General features: G+C 44.6%; 1 protein-coding gene across 3 annotated transcripts; it reads right to left on the bottom strand.

Moving 5' to 3' along the window:
* Positions 1–499: 499 nt before the first annotated feature.
* On the bottom strand, positions 500–18550 carry URB2 (URB2 ribosome biogenesis homolog; the record flags this gene model as incomplete). Of its 3 annotated transcripts, none has more annotated exons than XM_082756782.1 (9): positions 500–1411; positions 5747–5886; positions 7231–7321; positions 8069–8311; positions 9243–9353; positions 10646–10806; positions 11839–15223; positions 17140–17316; positions 18425–18550. In XM_082756782.1, 9 exons carry the CDS (start codon positions 18548–18550, stop codon positions 1214–1216), a joined length of 4632 nt encoding a protein of 1543 aa, XP_082612908.1. In that variant the 3' UTR covers positions 500–1213. The 3 variants fall into 3 exon arrangements, with proteins under 3 accessions (XP_082612908.1, XP_082612909.1, XP_082612910.1); XM_082756784.1 differs by lacking the exon at positions 500–1411 and adding an exon at positions 2198–2474; XM_082756783.1 differs by lacking the exon at positions 9243–9353.
* Positions 18551–18632: the final 82 nt, after the last annotated feature.

Genomic DNA, 18632 nt, shown 5'->3' with positions numbered 1-18632 from the left:
GTGCAAAGACCATTCAGCAACAGCTGAAACATTGGCATGTTACCAACTTTTAACCACAAATGCAAAGGCCGCTACCAAAAGAGCTGCTATGAAGAAAATTAACTCCATCCCAGCCTGACATGGTACGTTCCAGTCTTCCTCCACATATATTTTAACACAGCTAATCACGTTAGAGTAACGAGGCCTAGCTACTAACTGTGTGCACATGTGAGGAGTTCCACCACTTACAGAAAGTTTGGATCTTTACTCTCTACCATTCTCAACACAATAATCTTCAGTAGTTTGGCTAATGAAAGACAGTTATTTGATGAAGCTCCTACAGGCTCGAGTGTGGTTAATTTACCACAACTTATTACTGTCAGCTGGGTTGCAGTAAGTCCAGGGCTTGCTCTTAACCTAGAGTGAAAGCAAAGCAACAAGGCTCGGCTTAGACCAAAGAGGTCTCAGATAGGCCTCGGTACCTAGCATTTATCACAAGCTAAAAATGCAATGTGAGAGCTAGCAGAGTTCAGATAACCAAGTGTAATTGCTTAATGACAGTAAATCGACCAGAGCTTTAAGTAATCAGTCTTTCTGATTATCAGGAGGATCGCAAGATATGTCAGTCGAGAAGGAAACTCAATAGGTCAGGTCGGGTTGCTCAGGATTGGACTCAGAAGCAAAAACAACCACGTAAAAATATAAGAGTTTTAATTAATATTTTTTTTTTTTTTACTATATTTCCACAGTATTGTGACAGTAGCCTACCACACAGCTGTGTGATAGTCACAAAGTTCCTCAGTAACAAATATGAATTATCACCATACAAAAATATGCATCTAATTGCTTTAATTCTGCTTACCATGTAAGTGAGTTACAACCCTCAGAGGCTTTTACACTAGGTTATTGCTTCCACAGAAAGCACCGTGATGTGCCAAAGCCTGAAACCCAACATCTGCTGCCAAGACTGCAGCAAGCTTCCAGAAAGTTCGCTTGGGGGCTGCACAGGTGCAGCAGTTCTGCCATTCATGGCACGGAGCAGGACAATCCTTCCTCCCTGATCCCCTTTTCCCCATTATGAAGGTTGGTTGTACAGAAAAAAAATGCAACACGTGCTTAAAGGACCCTCTTCAGATTTGATCTTACTCGTCATCCCAAAGCAAACTGAACTGAGGGTTTTCTGAGCACTGCTGGATCAACTCATAGCTGACCATGCAGCACCAGGCAGAATTCATCACGCAGTATATTTTTCCTCCCCCTGCTTTTTTGCTTTGTGGTAGCGGTTGTAATCATTGTACAGATCCTTAAAGACCTCCCTTACACCTGCTGGTAGCGACACATTTAAGAACTTGACGTCCCGCTCAATGCAAAGGTCAAGGATGTGATATATCCCCTCTGTGAGATGCTTCTTCACAGCTGGGTGCAAAGTCACCTACAAGAAGAACAAAACTGCATTAAACTTGAAGACAAAAAAAAAAAAAAAGCATGAAAACACCCTTTCCATGGCTAGTGTACATTAAAAGTGCTGACAACATGTTATTGAATGCATGAGACCACCTGGAATAATCCATTAGATAAAATCCAGCATGTCATCTTGTGTAGCATTTTCCTGATTTTTGCAAATATATTTTGCAGAAGAAGCATGTTCCTTGCAATAAAGTGCATGTGAGTGCTACTACACACACTGCTGCAGAGACAAAGACACTGATCATCTTTAGAAACAAATGAAAAGTCCTCAGCAGGAAAACTGTAACTAAAATATTTGCCCTGGATTACACATTTCTATACATTCTGTACATATCGTTAGCTGTATGCTCTGAAGTCCCAGTTTCAAACAAGCACTGACTTGAAGCTAGTCTATTGTTCACACTGGGTAATCAATCACTTAACAACTTGGTATTTATCTAACAATTTGTATCTGAGGATTTGAACGTGTAAGGTTTAGTGAAAGAAGCTTTCTGAAAGCTCAGGAGATGTGCATTTCCTTGATCTGACATTGCAAATCAAGTACCTCACCTGAAGTCACGCAGAAAGCTGACGGCAGAACTGGGAATACAACCAAAGACCCCTGACTCAGTGCCCTGCTCCTGCCATTATCCCTGCCCAACCCCACAGCCTGCTAACCAGCCACTAACCAGGCTAGTTAACCAGGCCACTGGAGGTGGTGGACAACCCTGGAGTCCTCTGGTGCTCCACATAAACTGGAATTTGTCCTGTGCACACAAATCACTTGCTAAATGCTTCACTGCCTTAGGCAGTGCTGGCCTCTGGCATAATCACATTATTTTTGCAGCAGAACCGCATCTTATCTTTGCTGAATCCCAAAATTAGCTTTATACCTCCAGACCTAAGCCTCTGCACTCCAGGCCTGATGAAAATTACATAAAAGGCTGCCATTAAAATTCAGAGTTCTTTCTTCCTCAGGCAACTAATAAACTTTCCCCTAATGAAGTGCACTCCTAATCACTGTGACAAGCTCCTGCTCTCCTTCTGCCCTAAACACAAAAGAGAGAATATATTTTATTAGGGCTGCTAACATAACTTGGAAGAACATATAACAGGCATTAAAGCACATAAGCCTTTCTTTTGATCTCTGACCCTGAAGAGTTTGCTTGACCAAAAGTTTGTCAGCCGATCTATTAGAAGGTTTGTAAAAGATGTTATTTCGCCCTGCCATGCACTAAAGGAACAGAACAGCTGAGCATCACAGCTCCCAGCAAATGCATTGGGCTTGCTTCTCCCTCCACAGAGCAGAGAAGGGATTGCAGGGAATAAGGCGAGGGAGACACACAGCTATTGACGACATGGATTAGATGGCCCACTTGGGATGAGCAGATACCTCAGAGCTACAGTTAATGGAATTACATCCTTCACTTTGCAAACCAGCCTGCACCCGTGCCTTATTTGGGCCATTCCTGCTTTGCCGTGCAGTTTCCTATAAACACCTGCCAATAACACCATGGGAAGCAAAAGCAAAGATTTAAACAGCTGCCACTACTAGCTGGCACTTAATTATGCTTCTAAGTGTTTTATGGTCTATATAGTTAGCACAACCAATTTGTCAAGCATTACAGAGCTCTTGATGTGCGACATTAAGTGTGCGAAGAGATATTTCACTATTGCTGAATCAAGCAACAGCTCATACACAACAAGGGAAGAGCGCTGTCAAGAGTATGAAGGAAGCTAGAGATGCCACCCACTTCAGCAAGAAATCTTTCTAGGTTATCACAAAACAATTTGCAAGTATATTTATTTCCTGGTATAAAAAGGACGCGCTGAGGGAACTATTACACAACTGCATTAGGAGCAAATAACTGTTTAGGCCAATGGTTTTAGTCTGCAGACCCTTAAAAAGGGTTCCATTAAGTGTGCAGATGCCTACGTGAAGATTTAAATTTATCAACAGCACGTTTTTCTCAGTGATATTTCACAGACACCCAAGGTCTTTGGACCATAGGCAGAAAGTCACTGATCTGGACTCGGATGAAATAAATGGCTAGAGTTTTTCTCTTCATCTGCAGAGCAACATAAAAGATATGTATGATATGTATATGCCCCTTTAGGACCAGCACGCTGAGTCCTCTCCTTCCTCTGATACCCACCAACTCTCACTAGGCTAATGGTGAAATAAATCACCACCTACTTGTGATCCATCTATTCTGTCAGAGACAGAAAACACCCCTTTGTTACAGCTTCTCACGGCTCACTACACAAATTCACCTTTCCACACTCAAATGCTCCACGCATACATTACCTATCTGCGGTTTCAACTATCATCCATCACTTTCCATTTATCATTGAAAGCATTACACAAAATTTTCCTAAAATCTTGTGAGACTTTGTACTCAGTCTTAACACTGAATAAGTCTCCTTCTGACTTGAAAAAGTCAACTTAACTCAAAAGGTCATTTGATAACTCAAGCCAGGCCCCATTTGAGGAAAGGCTCCATATTCAGTGACGAACAGAATTCGGAGAAGTTCAGAGCAAGTTATATAGAGCAGTAGTCTTAATTTATCCCTAGTTTTGCTGGACTTCTGCATATACTGTGGCACTGAAACAGGCTACCAGGACAGTAGTCATGGCACCCAGCCTGCTGGAGTTCAAGAAGCATTGGAACAATGCTCTCAGACATATGGTTTAATTTTTAGGTAGTTCTGGGTGGAGCCAAGGAATGGACCTTGGGAGTCCCTTCCATTATGGGATATTTTCTTCTGTTCTCTCCAGGTGCTGTCTGCCAGAGGCTCCAGGTGGGGTCATGCTCCTTGGCTATGGTGCAAAGCACTTTTTTTTTTTTTTACATCTTGTCCTGTCCAGACTGGCTCAAGGGCTACTGCATGAATTGCCTGGTTTAATTTGCTCATAGGCTTGTGGCTGGCTGTTCAGGGCCCCCTTTGAAATCATTCTCCTTCCAGGTCACTTGACAGAGAGGACTTACAATCAGACTGTAACTTGGAATATGCATTCAGACTGTACACTTGGAAAATCCATTTTCCAAAAACCCGCAACACCTAAGAAAGCTTGTGCTTGTTTGCTGTTAGTTGGTAGAGACAGCTGTTACTTACTAATCATATCCACTGGGGTCTGATAGCACCCATCTTGCTATTTTATTCTTAAAAACTGGTTCTCCTGTGCAGGTCCTTTGACCATATTTTGATTTATGGCAAAACCAAATTACAGAAGAATGTGAGGTTCAGACTAGAAAACAGCTTTCAGGTGAGCTTCAGACTAGATATTAGGAATAGGCTTTACACTGGAGCAGGCTTTTTAGTCAGTGGCTGATGCCCCGTGCCTGTCAATTTTCAAGAGGCATTCAGGTAATAATATGCTTTAATTTTTGGTTAAACCTGAAGGGTCAGGCAGTCAGACCCTATTCTGTAGGTCCCCTCCATTCTAATAACCAACACACCAGGAACAGTAAGTAACTGACATATCTTATTGTTTTACTCCCAAACCTCTGAAAAAAGCCAGGCAGGCAACAGAGAAGGCAGCTGAGTTTAAGCTTCAGTTTTCATTACTTACACTGCTTAACATAATCCTTTAGAAACATAGAACCAGTTAGGATATTTTTGTGGAAGGCCTAAAGAAGACTACAATTAATTTCTCTATTTTTGGCCCACGTCCAGGCCTGAGCCACAAATAATCAGTTTGCAGGTGCTGACAATGCAGGCAGCATTCAAATCCTCGTGAAATTTAAACCATTAGGTTGGAGGGAATGACAAGTTGAATTTAAGTCTGGATGTGAGAAGCTGGTGACAGGCTCTGGCATCAGTAATAGCAGGAATAGCTGTTTTCAGTAAGGATACTAATGATACCTTTGGTGTGGAAGGAGAATTACTGAAGAGCCAACAATTCCCCAGCTTGGTAACTTTTTTCCTTTCACTCATTCATTTAACTCAGACTAAAAGAGAGTTTCATGAAGGATTTTCCTTCATTACTTTGCCTAGATGGGGCTCTAACAGACATCAGGCCTGGACAACTGACACTGCCTGGGAGAAGAACCTGAACTACCACATGAAGAAAAAAACAAGACTCAAAACATGATAGAAAAAGCAAAAGTTATGTAAATAAGTATTGCATTGTTTTATCTAACACACACACACAAAAAAAAAAAACAACCCACTGCCCACTCCTTTAGAAAGTTTTTAGGAGCTGGGCGTTATCCCAGTTCCTAAGTCCCTGGATTCTGAGGGATTTGGACCAAAACTGTATCCCCATGAGGCACATGCCAATACCATGGCGCTTTTAAAGCCGATGAGAATGTATTACCTTCTGCAATTCGGTCACGTACTGAGCCACAATGAAAGCAGAAAACACAGTGAATTCCTCTGTTTTTGCAGCAATGTGACTATACATCCGTTCCACTAGGTGTGCACACTTCAGTATAACTTCAAAGTCATCTGTGTTGCCTGAAACAGAGAGCAAGTTGCAGTCTGGTATTTGAGGCTTTAAAATACTACTTAAAAATATTAAGCAATCTTCCATGATTCTTTAACTACACAAAGCCAACATCTGCTTGCCCATTTTATCTTATTTTCTTATCAAGCCACAGCTGAGAGACCCCCTCCCATGCTCACAACACACCATACACATCTCTTACAATGGCTAGTTTGTAAGAGCACACTAATTCCAACTTCATACGCACTGCAATGCTAGAAGTATTTGTTAGACATGCTGAGAAGTGAAAGCAGCAACTATGGTCCCTGCCATAATTCAGTCCCAGCTAGCACTGTGGAGGTGAAACCAAGGAAACTGGAAAATCATATTCTCTACCTGACAGAAAATCAGAAGACGTCTCTTAGAAACAGCATAGTAAAAAAGCTTTCTAATGGCATTTACTATGTGCAGTACAAGAGAAGAAGCCACATCACTGGAGACTGGAGAGAGCACTTGAATTCACTCTTTCAGTAGGCAGTGAATGAGGAGAATCAACACAAACAAGAAGGGAAATCTAGAAGTCATTTTCGTGTTATTTTTTATGCAAATAAAACAATTCTGCCAAGATAAACAGCATGTTTTTTATTTTGAGGATGCCATGTAATGATACATTTTCTGTGACTATTGTCTCACATACACACATTACAGAATGCAAATTCTCTAACAACTTCCAGTAGAGTCCTTTTTTTTTTTTTTTTTTTTTTTTTTGAGATACTTGAGCCTGTAACTTGAAATCCTTGACCACACAGATATATCATCTAATTCCAACATATACTAAAGATATGTAATGCCTTGGCTTTATGCTTAGCATAGACTAGTGAATATTCAGGTCTGAAGTAAATGGTTTCAGTCTCAAGAAGCTCCAGAAGCTCCATTCAGCACGACCAATTTGGGGTTATCACTCAGGTGTGCTAACATGTATCAGCAGAGCTCACAGCCACCCTGCTATGAATGTCTACACTACTTTCAGGAGCAAAAGTTGATAGGAAGAGCTGAAATTGGACACAGCAAGCCTTACTGGTTCCTGACCACTTGCCAGCCAGTTAGAGAAGAATACCTTACTCCCCCAAAAGCAGTGTTGTCTGGATGCAGCTCCAAAGGAGGCCTAGTTATCTTTTGAAGTCCAAGATGCTACGAAGCTCATCCTCAAATTCACATGCAAGACATGTAAATTTGGGACTGACGGTTTCCATGCCACAGCTAGGTTTCGAGGACTTTCCTTTTGGTGTCAGACTGCCTTCTTCTGCAACTCCTCTTGCAGAACACACAAAATTATTATGTGTATATACAGTGTGAAAATGGAAAAGATATGGTACCTCTGTCTCCTCTCTGCCGTCCTTCATGCATGACAGAAGCAACCAGGCGATGAAAACTGTTCAGAAAAGATGGTGCAGCTTTCAACATCACCTGCAAAAACGTGAAATAAAAACACCTGAGATTACGTAGTAAAGGCAGTGGAGAGGGCAGATGTACACTACCCCATAGTCGGGGGGAAATCAATTCCTGTGAAGGAGACTATAAAGCTTACACAGGTGTCAGGAGCACAGACTATCTTTTCATTCTGCATCTGTACAGAATCTAGCACATGAGAATCCTGGAAAACTACACTCCTGAGTGTATTCAAATGTAAGTAACAAGTAAGCGTCACGTTTCCTTTTTGCTTTCACCCCTATCTGCCTCTTCTTTGCATGAGCACCCCTGACCCTGTGCAAGCCCTGGCATGCTTTCACCTTCCCATGCCAGCAGGCTGACAAGAACACCCAGATGATACAAAGTCTGAAGGTCACCAACTTCTAACATGCCCAAGCCCCATTTTCAAAGGCCTGAAAAATCTTGGTCTCCCGTGAGACCGATTTGCTGGACCCTGAGCTATTTTTGCTTCCAGAAGTCAAACTGCATGGGATGTTTTATTTTAATCTAGCATCAGGTTTATAAGCAATCTGCTGCCAAAGACTAACAAAGAAGGCCTAAAACAAAGGAGGAGAGCAACTGACAGGAGGTGACTTCAAAGCTTTTAAAGAACAAGCTCTACAAAGTACTTATATACTACAAGGGGAAAGTGTATCAAAACCACTCTTTAAAAGTTTCTCATCACCAGCTTCTGTCTTGGTTCTTGACTTTTTTTCCCCTTCTCCTACCACCCCGGAGATGTACCTTTGGATGGCACTGTACGACAGAGAACAGCACTTCATGAACTCCCAGAAAGACACTGCCATAGTCTTCGGTCTTCAGATGATCCAGAGGGATGGTGAGGAGAATATTGAATGCCAATGCAACGTGGTGCGGATTCAGGAGAACCCTTTCTCCTTGCCTTAGCAGAGCTGCTGCAGTCTCCAGAATAGGCACAACTATGGTGGCAGTCAGTGACTGGTCCTGGCAGGCCTCTTTGGTTTGCATCTACACAAGGACAGGACAAAGAGGGAGTGCATTAGCCACCCATTGCAAGCATTCAAACACCAGACACTATAATGCTCTGACTTGAGTCAACAGGACAAGACTGGTGCAAGCTGGGCTGCAGGGAGACTCCTTCATTTCAGTAGTTTTGGTATAACTGCACCCTGGGCAGAGGATGCACGTGATGCATTTCAAGCAGGCACTGCTCTGAGTGCGGAACTGTACCTGTTTCCCAGTCCCCTGACAAGGTGGAAAGGCTACAGCAACCCGCACCTCCCCACAAGTGTACCAGTCCAGTTCTCTCCTGCCCAAGCATGCCAATCTAACAAAAAGGGCAGAAATTACAAGCTCAGTTTCCTGGTGCTGCAGAGCAAATCCTGGTCTAGAGACACCATCACCAAGACAGAAGGAAAACCTACATCACTAGGTTTGCATGCTGGACAATCAAGGACACAAAAACTGGATTTGGTTACTGCCAATTAAGTTTCCTATTCTAAAGTCAGTGACTTTTTTTTTTTTTTTTTAATATGAGTACTTTTTTCTTTTTGTTTTGCTGTCATTACTGTCTGCTGTAACACATGGCTGATAGTTTCCTTCTCTTTTGGACAGGAAGGAGGAGGATAGGAGACCCAGACATATCCGCAGCCTAACAAGCCTCTCCCAAACTCCAGGTTACACAGTTCAGCCCCAGAAAATTACTGATAAGAAACGTCTGACCTACACATTGCACCCACAGGGAGAGACTCACTTCAAGAAGGAGAGGAAAGATCTAAAGGAGACAGTGCCATAGTGCTGGTGAATCTGATAGGGGTTTGTCTAGCATCCACAGTTGTTTTGCTCCCATATTCCTCTGTGCTGAGTTACAGATGCAATCACTACAGACTCCAACAAATAAAAGGGATAGGTAATGAAGTTACAATAAATAGATACTTACAGCTAAAGCTGTGATTATCTGCGGGCTGGCAAACCAGAAAGCTTTCTCTTTGTCTCCACTTAATGGGCAGCTGAGCACCAATTTGATTAGCATAATAGCTGACAATACTTCCTGCAGAAAGCAGATTGACAACCAGTCACAGGTACAAGACTCACTGGCTCCTCTCAAGTACAAAAGAGCCCTTTCAAGGGCAGTGACAGTTTTGAGCATTACCAGAGCCTTGATACATGGAAGTCCTCCTACCAACACACCTCTTTGGAAATCGTGATGTAATCAGCAGCTCAATGAAATTCTTTGTGCCGAGGGCAGCACTGGCCCAAATGTGCTGACACTGCATTTATTTTAGAGTCAACTTACTGTACAAAAAGGTTTGAAGTGGTTTTTAAGAAAGGAAAGCCTTTTTTAACTGCCACTACACAAGAGAGGGAAGCAGGGGGAGTACAGGGATACTGGAACACTAAGAATGCTGCATTCAGCAGCAAGGTGGGTTTGGTTTTGTTTAAAAAAATAATAATTCTGACCATTAAGCCAAACTGATTAAAGAAACATACTACAAGCCAAAACAAATAGGTCTTATCAGTGTGTATCAACCCCAGAGTGCACACATACATATTCCAATGCTTATGGTGGCTGGACTTAGAGGCACACACAGGAATTCCAGATACACTTTGAAAAACAGGTATCAAGAATCAAGGTGGCATAGTCACATCTATTTCTGACAAGTATGACCGAATCAGATAAACCCCGATTTTAATCCCAGTTTTGATCTCAGGTCACTGGGCCTTCTATGAAGGGAGCAGCTGGCTTTTTAACCTCAAGTGTTCTGGGTGTTACCAGTACTGCCTAAGCTTCTCTGGAGAAAGACATAGTATTTAAAAAGCTACTGAGCAGTATCTTGTTATTACAGAGTAAAAGTCATTACAGAGACAAATGCTGAAAGCATGGGCACAGTTTTGGTTTTATTTAAAACTACTAACATATTTAAGAATGGCATGCCTTTAGCCCTGTTAAGAGCCATAGACAAACAGTGGTTAACCTCACTGACTGCCAGTGTCTGCTGTGCTACAGCTCTGATCAGCAAGGAAAAAAAAAAATTTCAGCATCACGTATAACATCAAAGACACAATTTCTGCTGACAATACAAGGAATTAAGGCTATTGAGTCCTTAAACTAGATGGAAAGACTTTCCAGGAAATTTCCATGACCCTTCCACCTCTCTCAGTTTATGTCCAGAACGCCACACAACCCACTTACCAAGCCCTTAATCACGTAGAGTTATTTGACTCAACCATAAAGCAGAAAGAGGAAAAAATCTTTAACCAGATGTCATTCAGCTAACACATTTCTTCAAGTTAGAGAAAACTGAAGAAAGAACTTGACAATAAACCGAGCTCATTCCTTACTTTAGCCTTCTGTTGCCAAATGGTCTTCACCTCAAGCCCCTGCAGCACCAGCCTCATGATGGCATAAAACTCCTCAGCAGAGCAGCTTCCCAGCAGCTGGGCGAGCACCTCCGTCAGCTCTGGCTCTATGCTTTTAATCATCTGGATTGTGATCGCAGGACCTGCACATTCAAGAGACACAAGCATGGCTCAACCAATTCCCCAAGACAGGGACCTCCACAGGTTAGAACAGGGGAAATCAAACCTTTAGACAGCTCTGTGCATGCTTTTTCACCACTTGAAGGCACAGAGAACCCCATGAATTCCCTTCTCACACACACACTAGTGCAATGCATTACCATTTTCAGGAATTTACTACCCTGGAGTTTACAGAGCAGTCGTCATACCAATAAAAAGCCCTCAGCAGCATGGAAAGGCTTCTTAGTTCTACACGTATCCACTGGATTTGTGTCAATGATGAAAGAGCCTTCTTCACCAGGAATCTGTATTTCAACTTACTTAATGCTTTACACATTTATTAAAGATTCTTATAGCTTTTACAGTGATTAATTATCCCTCCAGGCTAGAACACTTCACCAATGTTCAGTAAAGTTAGGCACAGGATGAGAGAGAGAAGTCAGCAGAACGATTACAGCAATTGACACCTCCTCATGGTCCCTAGTCCTGGTGTGAAACCCCTGCCCTCACAGAGCAAGAACAGATTTTCCTGCCATTTCTAGCCCCAGCTCTTTATTTGATGGGGATAAAGGGTCTGATCTGCCAAACTCCCCCTGATTTTGACAGAATTACCGGTGTTCAGCAACCTTAAAATCCAGTATTTCTGACAGTAAACCAATACTGAAGATTTCTAAAATAAACAAGCAAAAGTTATCCTTCTCTTCAGTGCAACACACAATAAGGAACTGTGAGATGCAGAAGACATGCACGTTTACAACATCCAGAAGATCCTTACCAGATTAGATGGCTGCTGTGGCCCAGGTACCACAACACTGCCTCCTTGAAAATTTTCTTGTTATGTATTTAAAAAAAAGGATAGCTTACTGATTTAACACAAGCAGAATTTTTAAAAAGCTGTATATTTTGCAAAAGTTTGTGTGGTTTTTTTTGTTGTTTTTTTGTTTGTTTGTTTGTTTTTAAACTTGCCTCTATCCTGCAAAATTAGCAAAAGAAGTGAAGAAAAGGAGTTTTCATACCAGCAAGAAGCTTGTTTATAGCAAAAACAACAGTGACTGCAGTTTCTTTCCCAGGACACAGCTCTGGCACCGAGCAGAAGACAGTCAGGAACCGCAAGGCAAACTGAAGGAACTGCAAGTGGCCTCCTGCAGAGGGCAGCTCTCTCAGTATCTGAGAGTAAAACTTCTGGTACAGTTCAACACGGGACGGCTCCAGAAACCCACTGGGCTCCTCGGGATTCTTCTGCCAGCCTTTTGTGACAGCGTGGCTCAGATCTGCCTTGAGAAGAGTCGTGACAGATGGTATAAACGCTACAGGCAAAGGCTGGTTTTGGGTGTTACTCTGAACACCGTGTTCAACAGTTCTTCCCATCTGCTGGACTACTGGCTCCAGCAAAGCAGACAGTATGTCTGTAGACTGCAGCTTCTTCTCTGGCTGCTGCTGAAGGTAGAGCGTGATGACATGACACAGAGTGGTGAATGACACGAGCAGTAACTGCTCAGCTGCAGGATTCCAGTTTTTACAGCATATGCTTTTGGCCACACCAACACCTGGCTTGCAGCTCACCAGGAAAGACATGAATTTTTCCAAGTTAAGCCTCGTACTTTGCCTTCTTTCAACAATCATGTGGAGAAAATGCTCCAAAGAGGCTTGGACTTCCTGGAGATACTCTGCCCATATAGGATCAGTCAAAGTATCACTGAAGAATTTGCTAACTGTAAGCTGGGAGGTTATGACGGCTTCCAGAACATCGCTGGCATGAAAAACCTTAAAAACAGAGTTGGCATTCCTGCCAGCTTGCAGGCACCTCAGGAGGTGGAAGCAGGTACGTAAAAATTTCAGAGATAACTGCTTGCTGCAGGAGGCGCTGGCCCTGGTATTGGCTACCAGGGACAGCAGCACCAGAAAACACCGGTTACAGTCAGAGGGAAAAAGGCTGTCCAGCTTCAGAAGAGAAGTAATTTCTAGCAAGCCCAGGCAGCTTTCTAGCTGGCTTTCCTTCAGGATGACAGGGGAACCAGTTTTTGTTAACTGTAAGATACACTGGGCAACTTTCTCCAGGGTTTTCCACGACAAACTGAGCTCCTCCTTCGGCTGATTGTTTCCTGGTGGTGCTTCTACCACACCAAAAGGTTTGGAAGGAGCCAGGATTTCTTCATGCCACGAGATATTACCTGCAGACAGCTGCTGAAGTGGCAGACCTACCGAATCCCTAGCAGCAGAGGGCAGCACCCGAGTGAACTGATGAATAAGGCTGGTCAGAAAAGCACAATGCAGAACCTTCATTTCTGGGAGAAAGGGACTGTGCATGAAACTGAGACAGATCTTTCCGATGCTGATGGAAGGCTCCTGGTCTGCAGCAGCTTCCTGAGCTCTGGTCAATACTAACGCCTCCAGAAGCACATCTGCAATGTACCGTACATCTTTCAGGGAAATATATGGCAACAGGATAGTCAGGTTGGAGATGACGAGGTGCCAGTGTGCTGTGGGGTAAGTAAGCTCATTTATTGTGCTGATATCTCCATCCCATGGTTGAGATTCTTCCCTGTTCATGGCGGCTCTCCCAGCTTCCAGGATGAAAGCTGCAGCACACTGCAAGGCCTGTACGTCACCATGAGCCTGCATTAAAATCATCTTCATTTTCTGAAGCGTGAGCAGTTCTAAGCAGTATTTACCAGTGGAGGCAAAACTACTCGCAAGTTCCACGACTCTCTCCCAACACTGCTCTTCCACACCAGGGAAGAAAGCTGAAACATCCCAGGGCTTTGCAGCAGACATAGCAGCAGCACCAGCATTTTCAGGCAATGGAGACTCATATTTGGTGCAGCTAATAGCAAACAAAGCATCTACCTCAATCCAGGTGTAAATGAGAAGGAGAGCAGAGTCGCTGGCCTTTCTTAGCCAAAGGTCTGGCTCCTCTTCCTCTCTCCCAGGAGCCTGCAGCAGCTCTATCAGCGGCTGAATTACTCCCTCCTGCATCTTGGCCAGCAGACCCTGGGTGCGAAGGACCACAGGGGCAGGAGTGATATCATCTAGGCTCCCCATGTTGAAGAGAAAAGCGTGCAGCACCGAGCTCACTGACATCAGCTTCAAGGCCATGTCGGCAGACCCTTCAACAGCAGGAACCAGGATCTGGCACTTCTCCACTAAGAGACCTACAATGTCCAGAACCTGGTTGGGCGGCAGCTCGAGGAGGCACTCGCGAAGCTTTACTGTCAAGCCAGCAGACAAGACGGGCAGCCTCAGTTCATCGACAGCGGGCCAGCAGATGACTGTCAGCACCTCCTCAAAGAGCCGTGGAAACTGCCGCAGCTTGGAGTACGTCTGAAATACGGCGTGGAGGAGAGCCTCCTGGGGCTTCTTCGTACGTAGCTCAGCGACCTTGGCATCCACCCAAGCAGAGGCCACCAAGTCAACCAGGTCTGGCTCTATTATGAGGTGGTTTAAGGATATCAAGAGCTTGAGACACCTGAACCAAGCCGGGATGGAAGCTTGGGAGTGACTCAACAACATCTGCGCCAGCTCACGGTAAAACCCAAACTGCACCTCCTTGTGCCGGATGCGGTCGCTGGCAACGTTGTAGATATCGCTGCTCAGCACCAAGCTCAGAAGCTGCTCCAAAGCAAGCAGCTCCGTGCTCCAGTCTGCAGGGGTCAGCGCGTCCTCCCTCGCTCCTTGCTGCAGGCCCGAGAGCCTGAGGCAGCCATACAGCCTGCTGAGCATGTGGAAACACACCAGGTGGCTTTCTGCTTTGCAGTAGGAGTCCAGAAAGAGCTTATATAGCAGGGACACCGAACCAGCCACCACTGCTCCATGGATGGCAGGTTCACAAAAGCCACTGGCCAGCTTGGTCTGCACGGTGTTTACTGGTAGCAAGAGGCTTTTCAGAGCTCCTTTCTTCTTCTCCTGGAGCTCCCGTTCCGGCAGCAGCTCCTCTTTGTAGGATGAGAAGAGCTCAGGCTGGAATAACCCAGCCCGCAGCAGTGTTTCCACTTGATTTCGGATTTCCCTGCTTAAGTGCTGACGCACGTGGCTGTCATCGGCCTGCGTCCAGCTCCTCGTCGTCAGCAGGTGCCTCAGGAGCAGGCTCGGCTGGAGCAAATGACTTGCCACTTGCCCAAACACCCGATTTGGGTTGGTTTGCTGCCTCTGGATCAGGAGGTACTGAGCAAAGGTGAGGTGGAGGATGCTGAACAACTGGGAGTCCACAGCATCATCAGAAGCCAGCTGCTGACACGCCAGCTCAGCAAGCTTGCTGAGGAGATCAACCAAGAGCTCACACTTTGCTGTGTAAATGATGGAGAGTGAGGGAGTAGAAAGAATGCCACTGGAGCAACTCAGCACCGTGCCAATGTTTTGCTGTGTTTTTTGGGAACAGGCCTCTGATAGCCTTTCATTGATGACCTGAAGGTTGAAAGAAAAGAAAAAAAGTTGATTTTGTACACAAAGACAAAGCTCACCATAATGAACTGATGTCATCTTCTAGGAGCTCTGGCTGCAAGCAGGAAGCACCAGGGACCTGCTAACAGTTGCTGCTGGGCTTCTCATATTATACATCTCAAACTAGGAACTCCTCTGGCCAAAAGTGTGTCCCCTCATTTGTTTGCTAAATAGGATATATGCGGAACCACTCGTTCAGTATGAGCATTACCAACAACAGAGCTAACTGGACACATTTTATCCTAATAAATAATCTTGCAGAAAGGGAAGAGAGAGAAAATTCCCTCCCTTCTTGTAAGGTCCCCCAAATTGTGTTCCAAACAAATTAAAACAAAGAAAAAATATTCCAACTTTTGATCCAAGAAGTCTACCATAAGCAAGCATGTCTATGACTAAATACCATTGATCCCTTCTAATAAAACCCAAAGTTTCCTGTACTGATACCTGGAAGACAAGCGTCCTCTCTCTTCTTTGAGATTCACAGTTCTAAAGAACTGAAGTTTAATCGAACTTTCACGTCCCTTCCTTTTCTCAAACTTTGTTTTGATTTTCCTACACTTTTCTCCATTAATTTCCCTTTTATCTGCTCCCTTTTCTCATCTCCAAATAGTTTTGTCTTTAAGCTACTCCAGCCTACTACCCAATCAGACAGACAAGTTTAAATTTGCACACTTGCACTGTAACTTCTCTGGAGCACAGCCCCTCTCATCAAACCAATTTTCTGTAGTTTGCAACTCAATTTCTGCAGGTAGACAGTCTTCTCCCATTTCCTTCCAACCAGAGCACAACTGAAAAGGTCATTTTTTCCAGCCATTTTGACTGCTAACACAGGCATCCATTAATTTTATCATCTCCGTAATCACGCAGCTGAATAAAACTATCAGGTTCAATTTTGAACAAAGTTCAATTGTAACTGAAGCTTCCCCCATCTATTTTCATCTGAGACTAGAATAATGATGATTAAGATCAATAATGATTTGATGTCACTACTAAACTGGTTTAACTTAGTGAGCAACATAATACTTTAAATGGGAAAGCTGTGAGACAAAACAGGGTTTCAGCTGACAAAAAAAAAAAAAAAAGTCTCCTGCTCCCTGCTCTCCTGCTTCACAGCCAGCCTTTCATCTGGGAACGTGACTTATTTCCAGTACAGCACAGTAACATGTACCAGATTCATGCAGGGTTCTTCAGATGAAGAGAAACTGGGGAGAACTGTGCTAGAAACCCAACACGTGTGAGATGTGTACCAATGAGTATGGGTTAAAGCCCTTTTTGATCTCCCACACGCATAAAGAGATAGCCCAGAGAAGCATAGATGTGGATGTGGCAGTGCACAAAGTTGGTCTGCTGGGGAGAGAGAGCAGAAGGGGAAATGAAAAGGGCATCTCGTTCAGAATCATCATAAAAAGTTGCAAGGTCCTAGGGAGGGCCTACTGAAGAGCACGTCACTCTGCATAAGTACTCATGCCAAACACACTGATGAGCCTCATGTTCAGGGAAAAATCTCTCCTTCCCAGGCAGAATAATAATATAAACAGTTATTAATATACAATAATAACATACGTCAATGAGCCTTTACTTACCTATTGAAATACGTAAACCAGTTCCTTCTCAGACAGTTTGGAGAAGTTAAAGACAGAGGGGCAGATTAACTTGGAGGTTACTGTTAGAATGCTCTGCCATTTTCAGTCTTAGTTCTGCACAAACACAAACTGTATTGCAGAACAGAAATAGGAAAGTTTGTAGTAAAGGTCCTAAAAAACATCAGCTTTATTATTATTTATTTCATACAACACCCTACGCTGCAAGGAAGGGTCGCATATTGTAGAAGACAGGCACTGCTATTCAACATATTACAAAATACCCATAGTTTTAGTTACCTGTGCAATTGAAAAGCTGAGAGTGATTGTCTTCCCACTCTTTAACAGATTCTGTAGTCTTCTACTGCGGATAACATCATCTAGATACGCCCAGAGCTTCTCGACAATTTCATCCTCCAGATCAAGCTTCTTATTGTAGTATGAAACCAATGTATGGCTTACCCAATCAAGTAATACCTGTTAACAAAATGGAAGAAAAAAAGTGAAAACGTGACAAAAGTAGTACCTCTTCACAACTGCAGCACTTGGGCCATGAGAACTGCTTTATATCTGAGTAAAACAGGCACTGAATAAGCAGAAAACTTCACTTTTGAAGGCTTCAGTCAAGGCCTAAATTCCTAAAACCTTTAATTCTTAATCCAGCGTTGGCCCCGTGCTCCCCTGAACCTTCTCAAGACAGCTTTCAGGAGCCGACGTCCTAATGGCTTTGCATCAGCTTCTTCAGCAGAGGCTGAAAGTCTGATTGTAGTTATTAATGATTGTTGTTGTTAATGAGCAAGGGCAATCTTTTGAATCAGAGGCCTGAAATCGTGGAATAGAGTCACAGAACGGCTTAGGTTGGAGAAGACCTTAAAGAAATCCGAGATGATCTTTGCTTTCTGACACTTGGTGTGCCTCTCAGATCTTCCTTTGGGCAGGTTCAGATTTACCATATAGAAATCCAGGCCTGGGAATTTAGAGGTGCAAAATGAAAAAGGTTGAAGGCTACTGATTTGCAGTGTTGATTTCAAAATAGGGTGTGTGGCTACATGTATTATCTAAGTAACTTAAAGGACGGGAATGCCAAACACTGGTGTCAGACGGTGCACACCCTGGGTTCCCACAAGACCACCGGGCTGGAGGCCCAGCACAAGACGCCCTTGTTTAAGGGAAACACCGACCTTTAGGGTGCAAACCAGAGACCTGAGGGGAGAGGCCTGGAGCTGCTGGAAGCACCCACAGCTCCGGTCAGCTCTCGCACCCTGAAGCTCTGCTCTCACCCAGCTCCGACCCAGCCGCAGGCTGCGCAGGGGCTCAGCGGGCACATCCCACAGGGCAGCTCTGCAGGCAGCGGCTTCCCCTGGAGCCACGAGGCGCCGCACACGTGCTGCCCGAGGGGCTGCCTCTCCGTGCCTTATCGCAAACCCTCCTGCCGATGAACCCCGCCGGGACATTTCCCCGCAGCACCAGCAGCTGCGTGCGCGCTCCCACCCGGCACCCACCCCCCCGCGGCGGCCAGCTGGGTGCCGGGAGCTGCTCCTGGAGGAGGAGGAGGCGGCTCCCCCTTCCAGCCGGGCACCCCTACCTGCTCCTTGTTGGGCAGCACGCACTGCTGCGACACCCAGGCGAAGCGGGCGAGCTTCACCTTCTCCCCCCACGGCGTGCGGCCGCTCTTCAGCTTCAGGTGCACGCCGGAGTACACGGCCGCCATTTCACCGCTCCCTCCCTCCTCCTCCTCCTCCTCGCGGTCCCTCCCCGGCTCCCTCGCCCCGTCCCGTCCCGTCCCGTCCCTC

The sequence above is a fragment of the Aythya marila genome (assembly GCF_965140915.1).
Source record: "Aythya marila genome assembly, chromosome: 3".
NCBI classification, from domain to species: Eukaryota; Metazoa; Chordata; class Aves; order Anseriformes; family Anatidae; genus Aythya; species Aythya marila.
This window is presented reverse-complemented; position numbering and strand designations above follow the sequence as displayed.